This window comes from Brachionichthys hirsutus, unplaced genomic scaffold (assembly GCF_040956055.1).
Source record: "Brachionichthys hirsutus isolate HB-005 unplaced genomic scaffold, CSIRO-AGI_Bhir_v1 contig_925, whole genome shotgun sequence".
Taxonomy (NCBI): Eukaryota; Metazoa; Chordata; class Actinopteri; order Lophiiformes; family Brachionichthyidae; genus Brachionichthys; species Brachionichthys hirsutus.
Window position 1 is genome coordinate 55,278 of NW_027180512.1, and position 19,607 is coordinate 74,884.

The 19,607-nt window shown below is 41.7% G+C and overlaps 1 protein-coding gene across 1 annotated transcript in view; it reads right to left on the reverse strand.

The window, feature by feature from the left end:
- Positions 1-19,607, reverse strand: part of LOC137915741 (unconventional myosin-XVIIIa-like) — a 41,149-nt gene that overhangs the window by 11,847 nt on the left and 9,695 nt on the right. The window contains exons 17-38 of the mRNA XM_068758860.1: positions 18,544-18,630; positions 17,080-17,218; positions 16,764-16,923; positions 16,473-16,659; positions 15,512-15,737; positions 15,228-15,337; positions 13,636-13,701; positions 12,212-12,340; positions 7,740-7,883; positions 7,523-7,612; positions 7,239-7,358; positions 7,034-7,148; positions 5,723-5,850; positions 5,423-5,577; positions 4,523-4,646; positions 4,220-4,420; positions 3,883-3,993; positions 3,355-3,459; positions 3,022-3,168; positions 2,658-2,771; positions 1,724-1,840; positions 501-584 (exon numbers count right to left, since the gene is read on the reverse strand). Coding sequence (XP_068614961.1) covers positions 501-584; positions 1,724-1,840; positions 2,658-2,771; positions 3,022-3,168; positions 3,355-3,459; positions 3,883-3,993; positions 4,220-4,420; positions 4,523-4,646; positions 5,423-5,577; positions 5,723-5,850; positions 7,034-7,148; positions 7,239-7,358; positions 7,523-7,612; positions 7,740-7,883; positions 12,212-12,340; positions 13,636-13,701; positions 15,228-15,337; positions 15,512-15,737; positions 16,473-16,659; positions 16,764-16,923; positions 17,080-17,218; positions 18,544-18,630 — 2,859 coding nt within the window. The remainder of the gene's footprint in view (positions 1-500; positions 585-1,723; positions 1,841-2,657; positions 2,772-3,021; positions 3,169-3,354; positions 3,460-3,882; positions 3,994-4,219; positions 4,421-4,522; positions 4,647-5,422; positions 5,578-5,722; positions 5,851-7,033; positions 7,149-7,238; positions 7,359-7,522; positions 7,613-7,739; positions 7,884-12,211; positions 12,341-13,635; positions 13,702-15,227; positions 15,338-15,511; positions 15,738-16,472; positions 16,660-16,763; positions 16,924-17,079; positions 17,219-18,543; positions 18,631-19,607) is intronic.

The following is a 19,607-nucleotide window of genomic DNA, read 5'->3' on the forward strand; positions in this document are numbered from 1 at the left end:
TATTACCATTAAGAGTTGTTTTGTGATAAGTGATGGGCTTGCTGCAAAGATAAGTAGAGCAGTCTTGAAACATTTTGACAAGCTTCTGGTTCTAGATTTTAAGTACTGGCAAAATGTAAAAATATATATTTATAATTTTTCAGTCGTTACCTACTTTTTTCTGACAAATTTCTGAAATTTGAAAATTTCTACATTAAGCTGGAGAAAACACAAGAATTTGGTATAATAGGTAAAACCATGGAAACAAGCTGCTGACCTCATGTGTATGACCTCTCTTTAAATAAAACTGCTTAGAGGCAAAAGAGCAATTTCTCCCTTTGACTCCAAGTCACTGCTGATTCCTGCTATTTAAATGGAAGTTGCATTATAAATCTAATAAGCTGCCCTAGGACCAAAAAATGTGTCAAAAGCTGAGATCTAATCAGAGAGAAATGTTCAGGCACATGCAATGTAGGTTCCGAGCAGGCAGCTGTGATGTGTTTTTCAATGTTTCCTTTAACCTTTTCTTGAATTTCTTGCTTCTCCTTTGTGGCCTCTTCCAGCTGGGCCTGCAGGTCACTGATCTGGCTCAGGTCCCTTGTAGACTAGTGAACAGACACCCAAACACACAAAAGAAATTAGAGTATAGAAAGTCAATGTATGCCTCAATTATCCTTAATTGTTAACATAACACACGTCAAATAATCCTCACAAAAGAGGTGATCTTTTCAACCCTATCTTTACTTTGTGTATTTGTTGACTTGTCAGGAGAATTACAGAGAAACTCCAGTCCAAATTTACATGAACCTTTTGGTTCCCAACGAAGAACCCATCTTGGAGGGGAGCAACATAACACTTAATGTCAAATAAGTAGGATGAGTTGTGGACTGGTCTCTACTCGACAGCGAAAGAGAGAGAGAGACATGGTGGCATTAACAAAAATAAAGAAGCCTATCTGGAAGATCAAGATGTTTTCTGGTTGTTCCACAATGGTTATGTTTTGAAGCATAAATAAACCCACCTACACGAGTGCACAACCCCGCAGAAAGGTGTCAAATCGCTGGATTTTGTGTTAATTCAGATGAAGTGCATGCCAAACATTTACATACGTGTAGCTTTTTATAAATCCATGGCACAGATGGCGCAGAGGAGTGAGGCAGACTGTGTTTGCTATGCAGCCTATTTGACCTCAGACCCTGCGCTCTGATACGAGTCTGGGCAACAAACCCACTACCCAAATGCAAATGCATAGAAAGGTCCCAAGAACAAAATAAGAAGAGAGGCAAAATCAGGGCTTCTACAGACAACAAAAAATACTTAATAATCGGAAATACTTTTGAAAATACATCCACACATGTAGTGGGTAGTATTAGTACAGTTGTATATCATGAAAGAGTGAAATATCGCCCTTGGAATAGGTATGCACTCAGAGTGCACTACTAGTCTGTCATGTGATCTGCTGAACAGATTGCATCTCCCTGATTGCAGTCACATATCGTTTGGAGAAAGTCTCATCCAAACCTCAAAGCCACTCTACATCAACATACAGTAAATAACAGAATGTTAATTGCACTGTTGAAGACGGTACCCAACAGTGTTTTAAACAAATTACAGTACGCTTTGCAATCTGCGACTTGGTCCATTTCCATATTAGTGTACCCTTCAATACTGATAAGGATTTCCTTCACAGAGGTCTGAGAATGTTCAAGGCTTTCAGTCTCTTCACCAGAAGAGTTTGAATTACCTGCACAACTGCGGCTTTGTGTTTCTTCATCAGCTCATTCACGTCTTCCTGATCCTCCTCCATGCGTGACTGCATGTCATTCTTCTCCCTCTGCTGACGGCTGGCCTGCTCCTCCAACTGAAGCATTAAGAGACAGGGAAACACTCACTTTAGCCGAGCATGACAGGATTTATTCATGAGCTATTGAATATGATAAATGGTCATTAGCCGGCTGAGCAATAGCAGTCCTGGAATCTTATCTAATGCAAAAAAAAAAATCACAATCTGGATGAAGGTTCTGGGTGGAGGATGAGACCAATTGAAGATACTCAATTGGCTCATTTAGACAGGAAAAAGTGCAGTGCCAGTTCAGCATACTGGTGACGTCCTATTTCAGTTTATCCTCTCCCCTCAATATGCATTCTCGAATCTGAGACATTTATGAGACCTTCCCTTGCCATAAATGCAGCAATTATCTAGCAAAAAAAGTCACACGGCACTCAGTTTTCAATCCCAGGAGACATAAACATCCTCCGTCTGCCAGTGAGATGCAGGCAGCTCTCTTGTGATACAGACATTAATGAGCTGATAGAAAAGAAAAAAAAAGTATTCAACAAAGGCCATTTTTTCATTATAGAAATATTTTGAACAGATATATGCCAAAGGGCATTTATAGTTTTATTATCCCACTATGTCTGGATTATGTGTGAAATATACTTTCTTAAATAATTTCCATTGATTGACTGTTTACAATAAACATTTTCTTAAAAAACACTATTAATGTTTAATATTGTGCACCTAACTCCACTATTTTACGGTAGGTTATTCAATAAAACATTTACATATACTATGTGTGTGTACAGACAGACAGACAAGTAGATGTTTATACAACTCTTTGTTGCAAATAAACTTTGATGTTTTAACTTCTCAACAGCTTAAAGATGAAAAAACTCACCGACAATTTAGCTTTGACCACATCCTCCATTTGGATATGCAAGTCCTCTATTTCATTCTCCATGCCCTTTCTAGCCTTCACTGCTGCTGCACAAGTGAACTCTGACTCCTCCAGCTGTGAGAAACAGGAGGAAGGAAGAGAAACCGAAGAGGAGGCAAGAGTTAGTAGGTCAACATCAAGGACCTATCTGAGAGAGCATCCCCCCCCTCTGATATAAGGAGGAAGGGGGATTTATCTTCTTCTGTAAAATTATTATATACTTAGTTTGGAAATAGTGGGGTGGAGCGGGGGTGGGGGGGGGGGTATCACAATTTCAAACCACCATCTTTTGGGACACAATGAAGCATTTAATGGATTAAAATACTTGATTTTTGAGCTGGGCGATCTCCCTCTTGCTGGGAGCATTACTCTTCAAGTGGTCCAGCATGATCTGTGCGTCAGCCAGAAGGACTTTTGTTCGTTTCAGGTCTTTCTTCAGCCTCTTTTCTGTCTCCACATCCCTCTGGCTCACCTGAAATGACAAGTGGTACTGTCGCAGATTGCCTTACACATACTGTATATTTCTATCCTCCTTAAAAACCTCTAGCACCTCTCAAAACGCAAAAATCAGTATATTCACAATCAGGGGAAACATCACAAAGTAAATCACACCCAGTTTACGGCACTGAAGGAACCAGAGGACGAGTGATAGAAGTACCTGGTCCTGGTTGTTCAGCAGTTTGGACTCCAGCTCTCTTCTGTCACGCAATACTTTCTGCTTGTCATCATACTCCTCCTCCAGCTGCAACTCCATCTGTTTCAGCTGCAGGACACATGAGCAGCATGTCAAGATGCACCAACAGATGATGAGCGAGGGCCAATGTCAGACAGAACACAACATCAAGCAGGCTTAGACACGGCTGCTCTCACACGTCATAAACTCATCAATCCCCCTGAGCAGATCTGCTGGTCTAAACAGAGATATTACAAGATCAAATTTCAGCTTTTAATTTTTACACTAAATGTTGCAGATAGATTTTTTCAAAATTGTGCTTGTTGTTTGTCATACATATTAATCCCATGCGATTTTCTTATAAATACAAATATTTTTTTATACAAATGGGATGCACTTTATTTTGTTATAAAATTTACATTTTCAAAATAAAAATGTAATTAATAAACATAGTATTGGTTACGTTTGCATAAATGCAAGTATGAGAATTAGCCTGAGAATGAGACGGCCTACCTTCTTACTGCAGGACCGCCTGATCTCATCCACCTCTTCATCCTTACTCTCAATCTCTTTGGAGTGGGTTTGCCGCCGCCTCTCCATCTCCATCTCAAGCCGCAGCTTAGCCTGAGAACATAATGTCAACACACACAAATAAAAAAAAACACACAAGTGCAAATCAAACAAGAGCCTTTCCTCTGTAATTAGATATCCGGCCTCTGTCGCAAATAAGAAACACAAGATGCTCATGCAAAATTTGTATGTTGTAGGATGGAGTTACTTTTGAGTATGGTTTGATACAAGTAGCATTTATCAGTACATTCTCAAATGCCACATCTGCACCAGTCTGTACCTGCTCCAACATCTGGATGCTTCCAGCCTGTTCGTCCAGCTCCTCCTCTTGGTCTTTCACCTTGGCCTCCAGGTCACGAAGCCGCTTCTTGACCTTAGCCAGCGAGGCTTCATCCTTAGACTCCTGGGAGGACAGATCTTGCAGCTCAGCCTCCAGCTGCTCTACTCTCGTATTTACGGTGCACAAATCATTGTCCTTGTCCTGCAGGTGGAGACCAGGCCAGTTATGTGGAACAGATAGCAGGAAAAGAGGACATGCTGTCTTCAAGAGGACTTCCGAATCGCACAGCGTAAAGTAGCTTACCTGCAGCTGCTGGCGGAGGTTGAACATCTCACCAGTTAGTAAATCTTTCTCTCGAGCAAGCTTCTCCCTCTGGCTTCTCTCTCTTTGGACCTCAGCCTGAGCCTGGTTCTGCTCCAGGTCATATCTGGACCGCATACACATGGATGCACACACATATACACAGCTAAGGAAAATGTTGACTGTTACCAATCTGTTCATTTCACTGGGTTGAATAGGTTCATATCGAGTGGAGTAGAAACAATGTGTGCTTATTCCAAAGGCTACAGTACATTTAGTAGATAAAATTAATGAATTGAGTCCTTTAGTGGATATAAACAAAATCTCTGGGTTTATGTGGAGTTGTGTCTGAGCGCAGTAAAATGTGGCGTTTCCTCGCTGCTGTTACTTTACAGCTGTTGAGTTTATGACGCGTTTCCCAACAACGAGTCCAACAATCACTCAGTCCCACTTCTATTTCAGCCTCCACTGTTTATCCTCTTCCATTAGCCATCAATTTACAATTGGGTTGTAATAATGTTTTCCTCAATTGTCTAGGGCAGGAACACTTCTGGTTAGTGAACTCAACAGCTCAGTGTTTCATGCTGTCAGCTCGCTGTAATTCCCCGTTTTCTTTCTGAAGCGCATCAGAAAATAATTTCACCCACAGAGCATCCTCAATTAGCCGCAAGGGAGAGATCACATTCTGCCACAACGATAGCTTCTCAAGTACTTAAAGTCTGAGTCATTTCCTCTGTTAATGCAATTCCACAGATTACAGAACATTTCAGTTCCTCTTCAAATGAAAGGAAACGTTAGCGTTCTGCCGAGTGGGTTAGAGAGTCTTCTCCTGGACCTCCAAAGACAAAGGAATGGTATTTTCTGCAATGCAAGTGTAACGGACAGACAGATGGACGAACTGACTTCCTCTGTTTCTTCTCCAGATCATGGTTGCGGCTCTGTAGGCCCTCCAGGTGGAGTTTGGTGTCCTGCAGTTCCGCCGTCAGTTTCTGGCTCTTCTTCTTCAGCTGCTGCACAGATCGCTGCACATCCTCATTATCCGCCTGCAAATCAGCTAGCTGCAGCATGCACACAAGAAGACACACAAACTCAGGAAAATAAATACGCTAGGCCAATATATATATTGTTATCGGTAAGTTCATGCAACTAACTGGACTCAAGTGAGGTAAACGTGATCCTTTAATGTCATAAACTGTTCCTTGCCCTTCTCTCAAGATGTCTTTTTCCCTGCTGCTCCGTCTCCAGCTCGTCATCAAACTCCTGCAGGAGTTTCTTTTTGGCAAAGTCCATTTCACGAATGGCTCGGTTGTATTTTATCCGCCACTCACCTCCTAGAGAAAAGGCGTGCAATTTAGAAAATGTCTGTGTGACATTTTGGCTTCTTCTGCCTTTAATCTGAAAAGGCTCAAAAGATCAGAAATGATGGATGCTGTGGATTATGGAGTACAATGTACTAGCTGTGACGGTTATCATATTCAAGAGCTGAAATAGTAAAATCTCTGCAGGAATAAAACTTATTTCATCAAATCCTGACCTTGCAAGGTCAAAAACCTCGACAGGTAACTACAAAGCCGTCTTTGTGCTTCAACTCTAATCTTGGATAAACCTTAGGTAAGAATTCAGAGCACACCACAATAGTAGTTAGAGAGGGACATGTCTAAGTGGCACTTTCCACAGTTCTTTGCCGACCCTAATTTTGGAGCTGTCAGAGGCTATCGGAAATATAACATCGGCCAAGCAGACATTCAGGTTCAGCTTCATTTCCAAGTCTTATCATTTTAGAGGTTGTCCATTCCTCCTTCACATAGCAACACCAGCTCCTCCATCAGTGTTAGTCATTAGCATATATATAGCATAATGACAACTTGCAGGGCCACCGGCTTGATCCCAAAGATTATTTCCTCATTCATCTAAGAATTTTGATATGCTCTGTAATGACTTTTCTGCTGAGGTGGGTTGAAAAAGAGGGGATAGGAAATTAGGGGGAGGGGGAAGCCTAAATATGGACAATATGCTTTTAGTGGGAGCTCTGTTACCCAGCAGGAGACCAATCAACAACAGGCATTAGCTGTATGCCTGGGAGGGGGGGGGGACATTTTAATCCCCGGGAGGAAAATCGTAAGCTTTGAAAATATTCTTACTAGCAGCATCATGCAAAGAATTTCAACATCATGTCTCCTGCTGAAACGCTCGAGAAAGCCGCTAATTCCCACAGCTGCAATTAGTCTAAGAGAGATTTCTCAACTTGTGGATTTAATGCTAGTGCGAGTCATTCAGTAAATTGGGCTTCTGACCTGAGCTGACATGCCCAGTAGAAAAGTGAAAGGAGGCTACTGTCAACATCACAAAGTCTAAATTGAATTAAGTAATAGAAAACACACGTTGACACAAGCTCCAACAGCCAAGATTGTGATTCCAAAGAGAAGGGGAAAACACTGCCAATAGTTGTTTCTCAAATGTTGGGTTTAGAATTACATAAATGGATGGAAGTAGATCGCCTGTGTCAGCACTAACCAGCATCATCACCGTCGTCCATCTCCCCATTGAGCTCTGAGGCTTTCATTAGCCGAGCTTCCATCACCTCCATCTCCTGTGATTCCAACTGCTTCTTTGTGGCATCAAACTTAGCCTGGATGCAGAGTCACACGGCATTAAAGAAGAGCTCGTCAGTCACAATCAAATCTCAAATATTTTTCATGGATGTGTTAAGTATATGTGCCTGTAGGTCTTTCATCTCCTTCTCCAAGCGAAGTCTCTCTGAAGTCTCAGTCTCCAGTAGCTGGGATGCTGACTCACTAGTGCCTCTCTCATCGGCCAGCTCTGCCAACAAGTCTGTGAGCTGGACACACACACACACACACACACACACACACACACATACACACACACAAGACGACGCATGCTTTCACTATGATCAAATTCTTATCTGAAATTAAAGTCTGACTCTGTCACCACTCCAACACAATGATCCCAGCGTGCGTTGTCACGTGGGAAGAGACCCACCCTGCTCTCCAATCGATCCGTGTTCAGTCTCAGCTCATTTCGCTCTTTCTCCACCCTCTCGAGCTTCAGCTTCTGCTGCTGTATCTCCTCCTAGATCACAGAATGTAGCTATACAAGGTTACGTGTATTTTTACAGCAAAAGTCTGATCTACTAGGAATTACAAATGAAAGAGGTTCCCTGCTGAGCAATGTCTGACTGATGGAGAGGTTTGCTCACGTCTTTACTTCGCATCTGCTCCTCCGTGAGCTGGACCTTAATGAGGGGCTGGACGGTGGTGAAGAGCTTCCACCATGGCCAGTCCTTCACGCCACGGTTCTTGTTGATGTTGTTCTGGATGCAACGAATCGCTAGATCCTGAACCTAAATGCACAAACAGTCATAGAAAGTCATGCAGGTGTTTTAATTGCTTTGTCAGTGTCAGCGTAGTATTAATGGAAGTAGATAAAAGTGTATCTGTAAAATATACACGTTTCTTAATTAAGTCAGTATAGATAATACTGGCTTTATAGCTGGGGTATGTCCATTGTTGAATAGGGACAGATGGTTTGAGTGCAGTGTTGGGCGGCTGTTGCTCAGTTGGTAGAGTGGGTAGTCCAGTGATCAGTAAATCAGTGGTTCGAATCCCAGCTCTGTCCTTGGGCAAGATACTGAACCCCAAATTGCTCCCAGTGGGTCTGGCAGCACCTTGTATGGCAGCAGTCGCCCACTGGAGTGTGAATGGGTGAATGTGGGGCCTAAAGCGCTATACAAGTGCAGTCCATTTACCATTTAATGCACAGGTCTCCTATGGGGACAAGGAAACAATGGCAGAAAAATATTCATTACTCGGCAGAAGTGCTTTAACTGAACTCGGGTAGAACCTCATCCTCAGCACCGATGAGCAAAACATTTCAGTCTCCATTTTTGTATTATATTGTCTATGAATGGGCTAGCAGCCATGCCAAGACTTGCCAGCCTCCTCTGGAGAGTTTCTCCAGAGTGCATTCCAAGGCTGGAAGCTAATTTTTGATTAATTAAATCAAGCAAGTTGGCAGCTAATTCCAAGTCTAACACATTTTCCACGTCACTTATGCATGGGGCTCTCGAGCTGCGGCAGATTATGGGCAAGCCCAATCAGAGCGAGACAATACCCAGCATCAGGTACATTTCGCCCTAAAAGGTACTCGCTATGACAAATTAGGATTTGTCATGCAGTAAAAGCCTCAAAATGGAGCAGAATAGAACAAATTTGATTTAAAATGAACTGAAAACTAAAAATTTTGTTTAATTCATATTTTAAAAAAACAACAACTATAAACTGTGCAATGTGAATAGTTCTTTCATACTTCCATTCCACGGAGATGTGTGTGTATGGACACGCATGCAGGCATGTGTTTATACAGTCATTAACATCCTTGGCCACATGTTTGCTGGTCTCTGATGTGAAGATAAAAGTTAAATAATGAGATGTATTTACAGCAGTCATTTTCATATATTAGTTCCAAAAACGATTCACAAAATTTTTCTATCTGTCACTTTTTGAGACAGTGTTTGAAATGGACATGCAACTTGCAATATTTGAATGAAGGGTTATAAATTCAGTGATAATTGTTTTTCAGCAATATTTTTCCTATATTGCAGTACATAATGAAGCTGTCCATTTTGTCAAACGTCTTTAATAATGCTTCCAAAGAATGTCATTATCTCCCATCTGCCACCTCATGGCAAGTGATAACACAGCGACTCGATCACATATGGCCAAATCAGGAAACATAGTTCACTATAGGATTCTACAATAGAAAAGTAACCTATTAACTCTCTGTGTGCCAAAGTCGCAAAACTGCGATTACTATTACTATTTATTAGTATTAGGTTACTACTACTAATAGTTTTTAAAATGATATGTCCTTAAGGGCTACGCTATAAAAATAATATATACCTTAAACAAATGCAGAGCTCCTTCATTACTTTACAGTTGGAGGTAATGTTTCTTCAGTATGAAACTACACAAATACATGTTTCAAAAGGAAGCGCTACTGCAGAATCCTGTCTCGTGAGTAAGTATAACTTAAAATTCAGTGAGCACTGTTGAAGGGAGAAGGTTCAAATGAATAGGTGTAGCATTACAAGGTTAAAGCTACCTTTATGAATACCGCTTTATACTGATTTGAATGCAAATAACACACAAAAAAAAAACCCAGCTTGTAGGGTACCGCAAGGACAATATTCCCAATGAGGTAAGTGCCTGCTGTGGCAAAATAACAGACTTTTAAGAGGTCACGTTGTCCCTTTGAGAAGACGAACAAAAGAGGGGAGGGGGGGGGGGGGGGGGGGACACAAGAATTTGTGGATTTGCTCTTTAATGTCACATGGGCTCAGCACAGAGTCACAAGGGTAACCAGCCAGGAACTGCCACTCAAAGAAACTTTGAATAACTTTCCGTCACATTTCTGTCATATTCTCATACATCAGAAGCTCCACCTGAACTCACTCCTATGGTTCCACAAGCAAATTATCCTCTGCCATAGCTGCTGCTACTGAATACTTCAAGCCGTGCAAGAGGCATTGGAGCCAATCAATTTCCACAAAGGAATAAAAAGGTAACAGCAAGAGCACAATTTTACATGTTGTTATATTCACCCCGAGTTGCAACATAGCCTGCAAATCTTCGACATGGAGAGATAGAGCGATGTCCCGGGAGCTTGAGATGCTCCCGGGACATGCAGTAATCTGCCACAGCCTCACGACTGTCCAGTTTAATTATTGTAAGATAATTGAAGCAAGTGTGATACAAAAAAAAGAGATCCAACAGGAAAAATGCCTCGGAGATAATCATTCCAAGAGGTGACAGCATGATGAAATAAACATGTCATATTTGTCACAGAAGGACAAAGAAAACCTTTTTTTTACACACATCTATCTCTGCAGATAGAGCTAATAATGTTAAAAATATATTAATGGTTTTTTGTACACAATACCTTGTCAAATCTTTGTTTTGTTGGGGAAAAATTCTGATTATGCATGTGTGGAATTCTCCAAGGCCAAACGACTCCAAACTGCGTGACGCGTGTTTAGTCATGTCTCAGCCTGAGTGGCTTTTTTATCCAATGATCTTATCAGTGATCTGTCATCCTCTGATGTTATCAGAACTAACTTTAATCATATTATGGAAATGACTAGAGAGCCTGATTTAAGAATTCGGTCTCCAGTGTTTGGACTCACCTTAGATAACCAGCATATGCAATAGCTTCAGATTCAGCACAAAGGTAATAGTTGCGAAGGTGCATGTATATTTCCAAAAGAAAATATCGCAAACAGGTCTTTGAAATATATCTCAATTCGTCTTAATTGTGTAATTAAAATATTTGCTGTGAGCAACTTTTTAATTACCCTGGATTTAAGCATTCTGGGAGAATTAATTGATATTTGAGATAAGGTGGGGACAATCATGACAGCAATATGTCTTTTACACTATCTGATCTTCTAAGAGATTTTTCAGCATCTCTTATGACTTTCATAAATTCATTTGCACTTCAGCCAAACTGAATTAGAGACCCAAATGTCTCAGCCTTCTATTCCAGATGTATTTACAGGAGATTGGGAGCACATGGGGTAAAGGAAAAACTGGCGTCCTTGCTAATGGATTTTGTAATTGCATGGCCGCCTGGCAATTTTGGTTGGTTTTCTTTGGTTGTTGATTTGCTTCTAGTTCAAGCAGATTACGAGGCGTCAAGCTCCTTAGACTGCTTCACTGTGTGAATAAATGACCTTTGAACTTGAGAAAATAAACTGACCTCTCTCTCCGTGTCACATTTTGAAACAACATTTATTACTGACACTCTCATGGTTAAAACAGTGAATGCTCAGAGCACAGAAGTTCCCAAATATAAACAACTTACTGATTTTCCATTTAAGAAAAATAAAGAATTCATTGGTTTCACTGGTATGTGATGCCATGAAAACAAGGTAGTTACTCACTACCAGCATATCATACTGCAGTAGAGCGGCACTTTGTGACTGCTGGTTCATCACTGAAGCGACACATTCACTTATATAGTAATCACAGTGACGGGGAAGGGCCGTGCTGCTGCACACATCAAAAAAGTACTGTGTGAGGTCCAGAGAGATGGACTCATCACATGCTGGGAGAAAAATTGAGGATGAGTGGAGCAGATGAGAGTTTGAGTCAGCAGCACGTCAAATGAAGCTGCATTTAAGGGGAGCCGTTGGGCAATGCAAAGAAAATGCACGCGTCATGATCAAACATCGCCCCGGAGCAGCTGATTGGATTACAGTACAGGAGGGCAATGGATTTAAGGAACATATTTCTAATTAGATGAAGATTTACAGCAGCCGTGCTTCCATCCACCCCAAGAGTAGATCAAACTAGCAATACAATTAGCTCTAAGCAAGGAACTCTCAACTCCTGGTGGTAAGAAAGCCTCTGAAGCTTTCAATCCCCATCTAATTGATTTAGAGAGAAAAAAAGCAGCTGAATGGCAAAAAAAGACCTTGGAATCCACTTTTTTCTCCACTCCAAATACAAAATTTGTTTTGCCTTGGAAATTTGTGCCTTCTAATATAATACGTCATTGTATTGGATTATCCTCATTCAAATGATGGCTTGGATGAAAAGTGTGATCGAGGGACAGTTTATTTTATATTAATGAATTTAGATGCATGCATCTTTGGCGTCCCGTCCTGCTCACCTTTCTCTTCTTGAAGGCTTGCCGGGCCAGGTAGCCTCGACAGGATGCTTGGAACAGAGTCAGATTCCGCTTGGTCTGCTCGTCCCTCTGCTCCTCCAGCTTAGCCAAGGTGCCAGCTCTGAAGAACAACTGCAGCAGAACAAAAACACATGGCATTGGGACATTTTGTTTTCTCAGAACAAACGTATGATTCACCAGAGGACTAGCATAAATTTATTACAGTTAAAAACAAAAAACAAGCCTAGCATAATAATAATAAAAGTATAATTGGATGGATGGATGGACAGAAATAGAACAGCAAATACAGTAAGATCTACCCTTGGTGTTTCTCCTTATTGAACATAACTACCTTCAACCTTAACTTTCAATATACCCATCTCAATCATCAATGTAGCCTCAGATGGCGCACAGGTAGTGCCTCCCTTGAGCCGGTCCCAAGCCCGGATAAATGCAGAGAGTTTTGGCAAGAATGGCAACCGGCGTAAAACTTTGCCAGAGTTAAGCATGCAAGCGATTATTAGATTGATTTGCTGTGGCGAACCATGAAGGGACAAGCCGAAAGTGGAAGAAGATACCCATCCCAATCACAATATATTTGAGATAACAGATTTTTATATTACTTAGTCAGGATTTGGCAAAAACAATATTATAACTTATGTCGATATTCATCAAATTCATTTGGAACTTTCAAATGTGTGATTGTCAGCGATTGTCTTTGTCGTCATGGCAATCTCTGATGACGTTATCTTTATGGGCTGGGCCACTGTCACTGGTTTTTGACACAAAGCACATTGCTGGGAAACCACGGGAATGCTTTGTGAATGATGACCTGTGTTTGTCCACTTTTGAGACCATTCCACTCTCTAAAGTGTGGAGCCATGAAAAGCTGCCTTCATTTCTTTTCGTGAGCCGCATGCAGCGCTCATACAGTTTCTGGGAGCGCAAGTTGCTCTGTTTTGTACATTACTGTATCTGTTTATTTTCTTCTTGGCTGATGGCCACTTTTCCAGATGATAGGATTAGACGTCGGTGTGCCAGGTATTGTTTACTGAAATAGCTTTACCGCGGTCATGGTGAAAAACAAAGAGGGCCATCAGCTGCGAGAATTTGCTCTAATGACCTGAAAAGAAAGAGGGAATTACTGTCACACAGTCGGGCAAGGGTAGGGACATGAGTCACGGGGAGCCGCTGGGTGACAGGCTGGAAGGGGGGGGGTAAGGCTTGGCGTGCCTCCAAATAAGGATGGCGAACAAACCTCAAAGAGGGGCAGGTTTATTGAAGGGCACACTCCCCCAGACAACCGGTGTCTTTTAAAAAAATGCAAGGATTAGAGCTGCAGGAGGAGTGAACCTAACAGCACCATGCAGCAAAGGTTTATTTGTCTTAAGCTGTTCATTTGTTTGAGATGCGGGATCATTACTTACCCGACTCAGACCCATGTGGTAGATGCTTTTCTCCAAATCCAGGCACTCCAGCAGCTCCTCCACAGCCTGGGTTAAGGAACACAAGTACACAGCCGCACACACACACACACACACACACACAAATGTTAGTTTATCAGCTACCGAGTCCCGTGGGATCTTCAACTAGTTCCTCAACTCTTCAGTCTTCCGCAGTTCCATTCTGCTGCCATATTAAACTAATGGTGGAGGTTAGTTTCCCTGTCTTTTATCACATCCCCCCCCCCCCCACACGGATCTTGTTTGCCCCATCAGGAACTTCCCAACCACAATTTGTCCCCAATAATCCACCTGGTCCTAGATTATTCCTCATCACCTCCTGGTAGTTTTGGCCCTACGGCACCTTTAAACACACAACATCTCTACAAACGTAGATCCTGAGCCATCTTGAAGCATCTCCCTGTCCATCTAGCAGGCTGTGTACACTGTAGGCATATTTCTAGCCCTGTTCTCGCTACTTGAGCCTCCAGCATGAAAGAACACATCTAGATTACACCAGGAGAGATTTACAACGAGCACTGAGGGGCTTTTGTTTGCCAGTGTTTCCACAGAAACTCAGCCCCAGTGCACAGACACAGGGGAAAAGAGCTTTTCTCTTCCTTAACCCCATTCTTTCACTCTCTAGAAACAAACTTTGCATTCTTTTTATCTTTACTGTACTTCATCTGGTTCCTCTCTTGCAGAGGGCCAATTCACAGCACATCCTCACTTAGAGAAAACAACAAAACCTTTAAAACAAATATGAAAAACAACTTCTACTCAAGGTTTTTTCTGATTATTCCCTCGGCTAAAGAGATTATGTTTTTGTGCGTGTCTCCATGTCTGTCTGCAATTCGTTAGGGTGTCTGTAGCAGGATTATGCAAAACTAAAAATCTGATTTCTGCAAAACATTGTGAAAGGCAGGACAAAGGCCAGACTATCACCAATTTCACTGGATCCAGACAGTTCCATAAGGTTTTTTTTTTGGAAACTGGTTCAACAGTTCTTGAATAATAAGAAAAAATGCCAGAAATAATGTTGGAATGCTGAAGAAAATTGGGGGGAAATCTACCTTTTTATCCTTTATAAATGTAGAAGTTAATGCGCTATTCAGTGGCGTGAACAGTCACACCAGTGAAAACATGTCCCTATTGGAGGAATTTAGGTAGTTGAGAGTAAAAAAAAAAAAAAAAAAGGATGTTAAAGGATCTTCTTCTATTTACGGACGATGACTTGAACCAACTGTATGGTCTAAGGCAACAGGGAAAATCCTTGGGAGCCAGTTCCCAAAGTCCACATTAAAAAAGATGACAAGAAAATGTAGTTGAATTTATTTTACAGTACTTTCCAAACCACAATAATGCACTGCCTGTTTAACAGGGATGACACTGATAAGGTTAAGTTGATTAGATCATTACAATGGCTCTGATGAATGAGGGTTTATTTCTCTGTCAGTCTGCTGCTGACGAATCAGGGCCAGATGTAATGAAGCCGCCTCCTCACAACATTAATCTTGGCTGTTGCTCGGACGCAAGGGGAGCTGAGCATTTTCCTCCTCTCTCGCTGATTGACTTACTCTCTTCTCGTCCTTCACAATGTAATTCCTCCCATGCTTCTTTGTGAGGTGCGGCGCCAGAACATCAAAGCGTCTGCGAAACTCTGAGAACACCATGTGATCGGGGTAACCTGTGAAGGTCAGTATTGAATAACAACATTATATTCTGAAAGTGTTCGAAGAGTCTCATCAGTATTTGGGGAGGAATCTCAAGAACCTGGTTAGATTTATTTTTTTAAATACAATTGGGCAAGGGCGTCTTGGCCTCTGTGCCTGTCCTTGTGTGATTTATGCAGCTGGCTCACCTTGCCTGTAAATCCGAAGAGCATCAAGCAGCTTGGAGCCACGCAGCTGAGCACGGAGCAAGGCTACATCCAGCTGCATTAAGTTGGGATCTCCAGATTCCCCTTGAGTATCGCATTCCCCTGCTTTGAACAAGGATCCACTAAGAGCCTTGAGGGCATCTGCCTTAGGCAATACGCAGTGAACAAAGTGAATTCTGGACCTCCGCACCATATCAAGGAGAGCATCCTGGCAAAAAAAAAAAAAAGTGCTCTGATGAGGAACAGATCATTCCAATGCAGTTAATTATTATTTGTACGCAATCAGAAGTTTGAAACATCTAAATCCTATCCATGCACAATTTACCAAGATAATTCGGCATAGTGCACATGCAGGCTAAATCTCCAATCTCTGTAATCAGCATGACTATTTGACAATACAGAATATACATAAACAAATACACAGCATATCAAGTGTAACTAGAGCCACCGACTGCTGCTCAGGATCTTTACTATGACTATAGGCATAGACAGTGTTAATAACCCTACAGCTAGCCATAATAAATTGTGCCTGGACTTCAAGCTCAAGCAACCAGGGACATCAGCCCCCTCAGTGATGGCTGATCACCAGACTTGGACTGGAAACAGGCCCCGAGTCCAGCAGAGCCTTGTGTCACATCTCGGAATATAAAGGGAAAGTAGGGATTTATAGCAACTGGGACAGTAACTGTAACTCTGAGGATGAGAAGACCACGCCACCGGGGACTTGGTGGAGGTTAAACTGCGGAGCAGTGAGATAATATTTTCACTACTAATTGAGTAAATTATGATTTATTTCTATGAAATAAATTAATATGAAACAGGAAACAATGAATGAAGAATGTGCAGACTGGGACAGTGATTTTTAGAGTGCCTGGGAAGACAGGCCAACAAACACCTACAAGCAAAGGTTGACTGAGTGAGCATATGCATCCCCTTCTCTTACCACTTGAAGCTTTATCTGGATGCACAAGGACTTCTTCTTGATTGCAGCAACCCCTGTGGTGAAGGTCTTCCTCATGCTAGTTGCCCGTCGTAATGACAACTGGGAAACACCTTCAAGGCCCGCAATGGAGCCTGACAAAACAGTGGCTCCGCCTGATCGACTCGTGAACAATGCACTGATGATCTTTCTGCAAGAAACAAACTACCTCACGCAAAGTTTTGCAAAAATCTTCTAAAGCAATACTTCTTGTGACAGCCCCCATAGGACAGACTCTTCCCATCTGATGCTTACTTCTGGGACTCCCGCAGGAGGTTTGCAGCATTGCTGCAGGCAGGATTCTGTTTGGCATAGTTCAGCCACCCACAGGCATCGTACTCCACCCAGTCGGTGCCGTGACCGTGACCCAGCAGGAAATGATTGTCTTTTTCGCTCTTCAAGAGGAAACTGTGACCTGGTGTAAATGAAGGAGACGGTGTGAGATCCCGTTCAATAATAGTGACAATAAAGGATGATGAGTGAAGTGCTTTAATCCATGGTACCTTACAATCATAAGTAATGCAGCCATCTGACGGGGGGCCTAAAATTTAAAACAAGCCGTCCTACTTGCCTTTACTTTCGCCTTCAGCAGGTCCATAGTAGCTAAAGAGACGTCCCAACAGGGTTTCCTCTGATCCCCCTGGCTGGAGCGCCTCCTCCTCCATGAGCCACAGCAGGCCCCTCGCCTCATCCGTTCCTCCTGTCCTTACCTGTCAAATTAATGTGCATTGGCGTTCTGCTTTCCATGCTAGCCTCAATTGATCTTATGCGATAATCAGAACTGTTGTTCCTCCACCTTTTGTTGATGCTTATACTAAAACTACTCATTGCTATTTTAAATTTATATTCCATTAAATATCAGAGAGAGTAATGTACTGTATGGTTTCCCACCATACAGTTGTGACAGGCCTCATATTAACACAAGCATCAGAAACAAAAGTTTCAAAAGCATTTGGAGCCTCCAGCAGTTGCTGCGATAATGGCATCATCAGTTAAGCTATTCGCTCTAATTGAAAAGGAAACAAAACAGAATTCATGAATACGCATCATGAATATCCCCCACTACATATGAGTGGTGGGGAATAAGGGATTAAAAAGTAATACAATTAGTATTACGATTAGTGTGAACACAGAAGAGAAAGTAAAACCCTCTCCAGCATTAATAAGGTTTTTGTTGTGTCTGTGTTCTCGAACAGGTAAACGTGACTTCTCTTCTTCCATTAGAAATGAAAAGCACGCTCTATTTACCGCGCAAAGTTGAAGAGAAACTACGGCTTTGTGGATTAGAATGAGCTCTACGACGAGGCATGGTTAGGATGACAAACGCCCGAATCCACCCAGCTTAAAACCAAAAAGTTATGCTTGAGACATCTTTATCAGTGATGCACACAACACTCACTTCAAACACAATCAGTTCAACAGGGGGGCATGTGACAACTAGGTCTACCAAGGTGATTACAGAAATTAGAGTTTCAACAAGAGGAAAGAATTATCTGCGAGTCAAATGCACGTTTTATGAAAAGCAGCAGATCTTTAGCGGACTTCTACAACAAGAACCTGTGGGGTTTTTTTTTTGTTAGTGCAATGAACTCCAGTTCACCGTTTATGATGACATTCCCATTAGAGTGCAGACCTGTTAAAAAGTGAGGAAATCAAACCAAACACACTGGAATCATACCAATGTGATCTATGACTTCCTAAACTCTGCCATTTCTGTTTCCATGATACACATCACAAGCTGCAAAGGCCAAACATTGATTTTCCTTCTCAAAGTCAATGTTGTAACTTTTCTTTTCCTGCTCCCACCCTCTCTTTCGATTCGCTGCCAAACACCTTTCTATTTAAGAAAGTAAATCTTTGGATGGTAAACAATGAGATCCATTGTTGAGCCTAGATACTGTATTAACATTTTAAAATATGACATTGAAAAGGGTCTCATTGTTAACAGCAACATTATTATGTTGGTATTAGCAACACAAGAATTATGACATCTGAGCTAATAAAAACAACAGACACGGTAAAACACTGAACTTACCAGCGCTTGATTGGAGGTTTGGTCTACCACGGAAACAGACAGCGATGCGCTGGGTGCCGTGTCATCTATAGCGAGCTCTATGTTCTCCTGAGGGGAAGATAAAGACTTGTAGTGACTTACGATGATGCAAAACAACAGGACATCTAAATATTATACACAAGATGCAAATGTGATGCTTCAGTCTCATGATGGTTTTTTAAAAAAGCCTAATTTCATACTACATTGCAATATTGATTTAGCTCATTAAACTTTTGTTTTTGGAGCCCTTTTTTTTTGGTATTGGGCTTTCCCCAGGTGAAACAGGAGAAGTCAGTACTGTTAGCGCTGCACATACAGATGTCACTCATCCAAATAATTCAAACTCCTTGTTCCCTTTAAGGGTGTGTTTATCTCATGGATAATAGAGTCAACAAATGGACAACAAATCTATTACAATAACAAGACCGTTTGGCATTTAGACTGTTTTTGCTATAGGTAAATGGAAGCGCAAAGAAATTCAATACTGTTGCAGATAATGGGATTTCTGGGAATAAGTACATTAAATTGCCTTCCCTAGAGCAAAACAGGCATCCAGCAGGTCACGGTGACAAAGTACAGGCTGCATGGAGGATGTGGGTGTGCTAATAGTGTGGCTGTTTACTTAAGAGTAGCTAAATTATGAGTCAGTGTATACAGGAAATGTGAAAAATATCTGGCATTTCAGCGCCAACAGCATTTAATTCATGAATAGAAAGTATGCCTGCTGTGTGTATCACAGTTTAACCTGTCTCTCACTGCTATTGTTGGCAGTGTGTGTCATTTAAAATGAGTTTGACCTGCTTTTCAATGACCGTTTCACTACTTCTTATATTGTGAAGATGGACCGATGAATGATACGCGCCACAGGGACTAATGCAAAACATAATTTTTGCTTTCAATTCAATTCCCTTCCTCCCTGGCAGCAGATGCAAGCGGAAAGAGGAGCAGTAATCCCGGGATCCTTGTTCGGAGTATTAAAAATTGCTATTATTGAGATGTTCCTGTTCAACTTTAATGTGCAGTCAGCCAAGTCTTAAATAAAACTT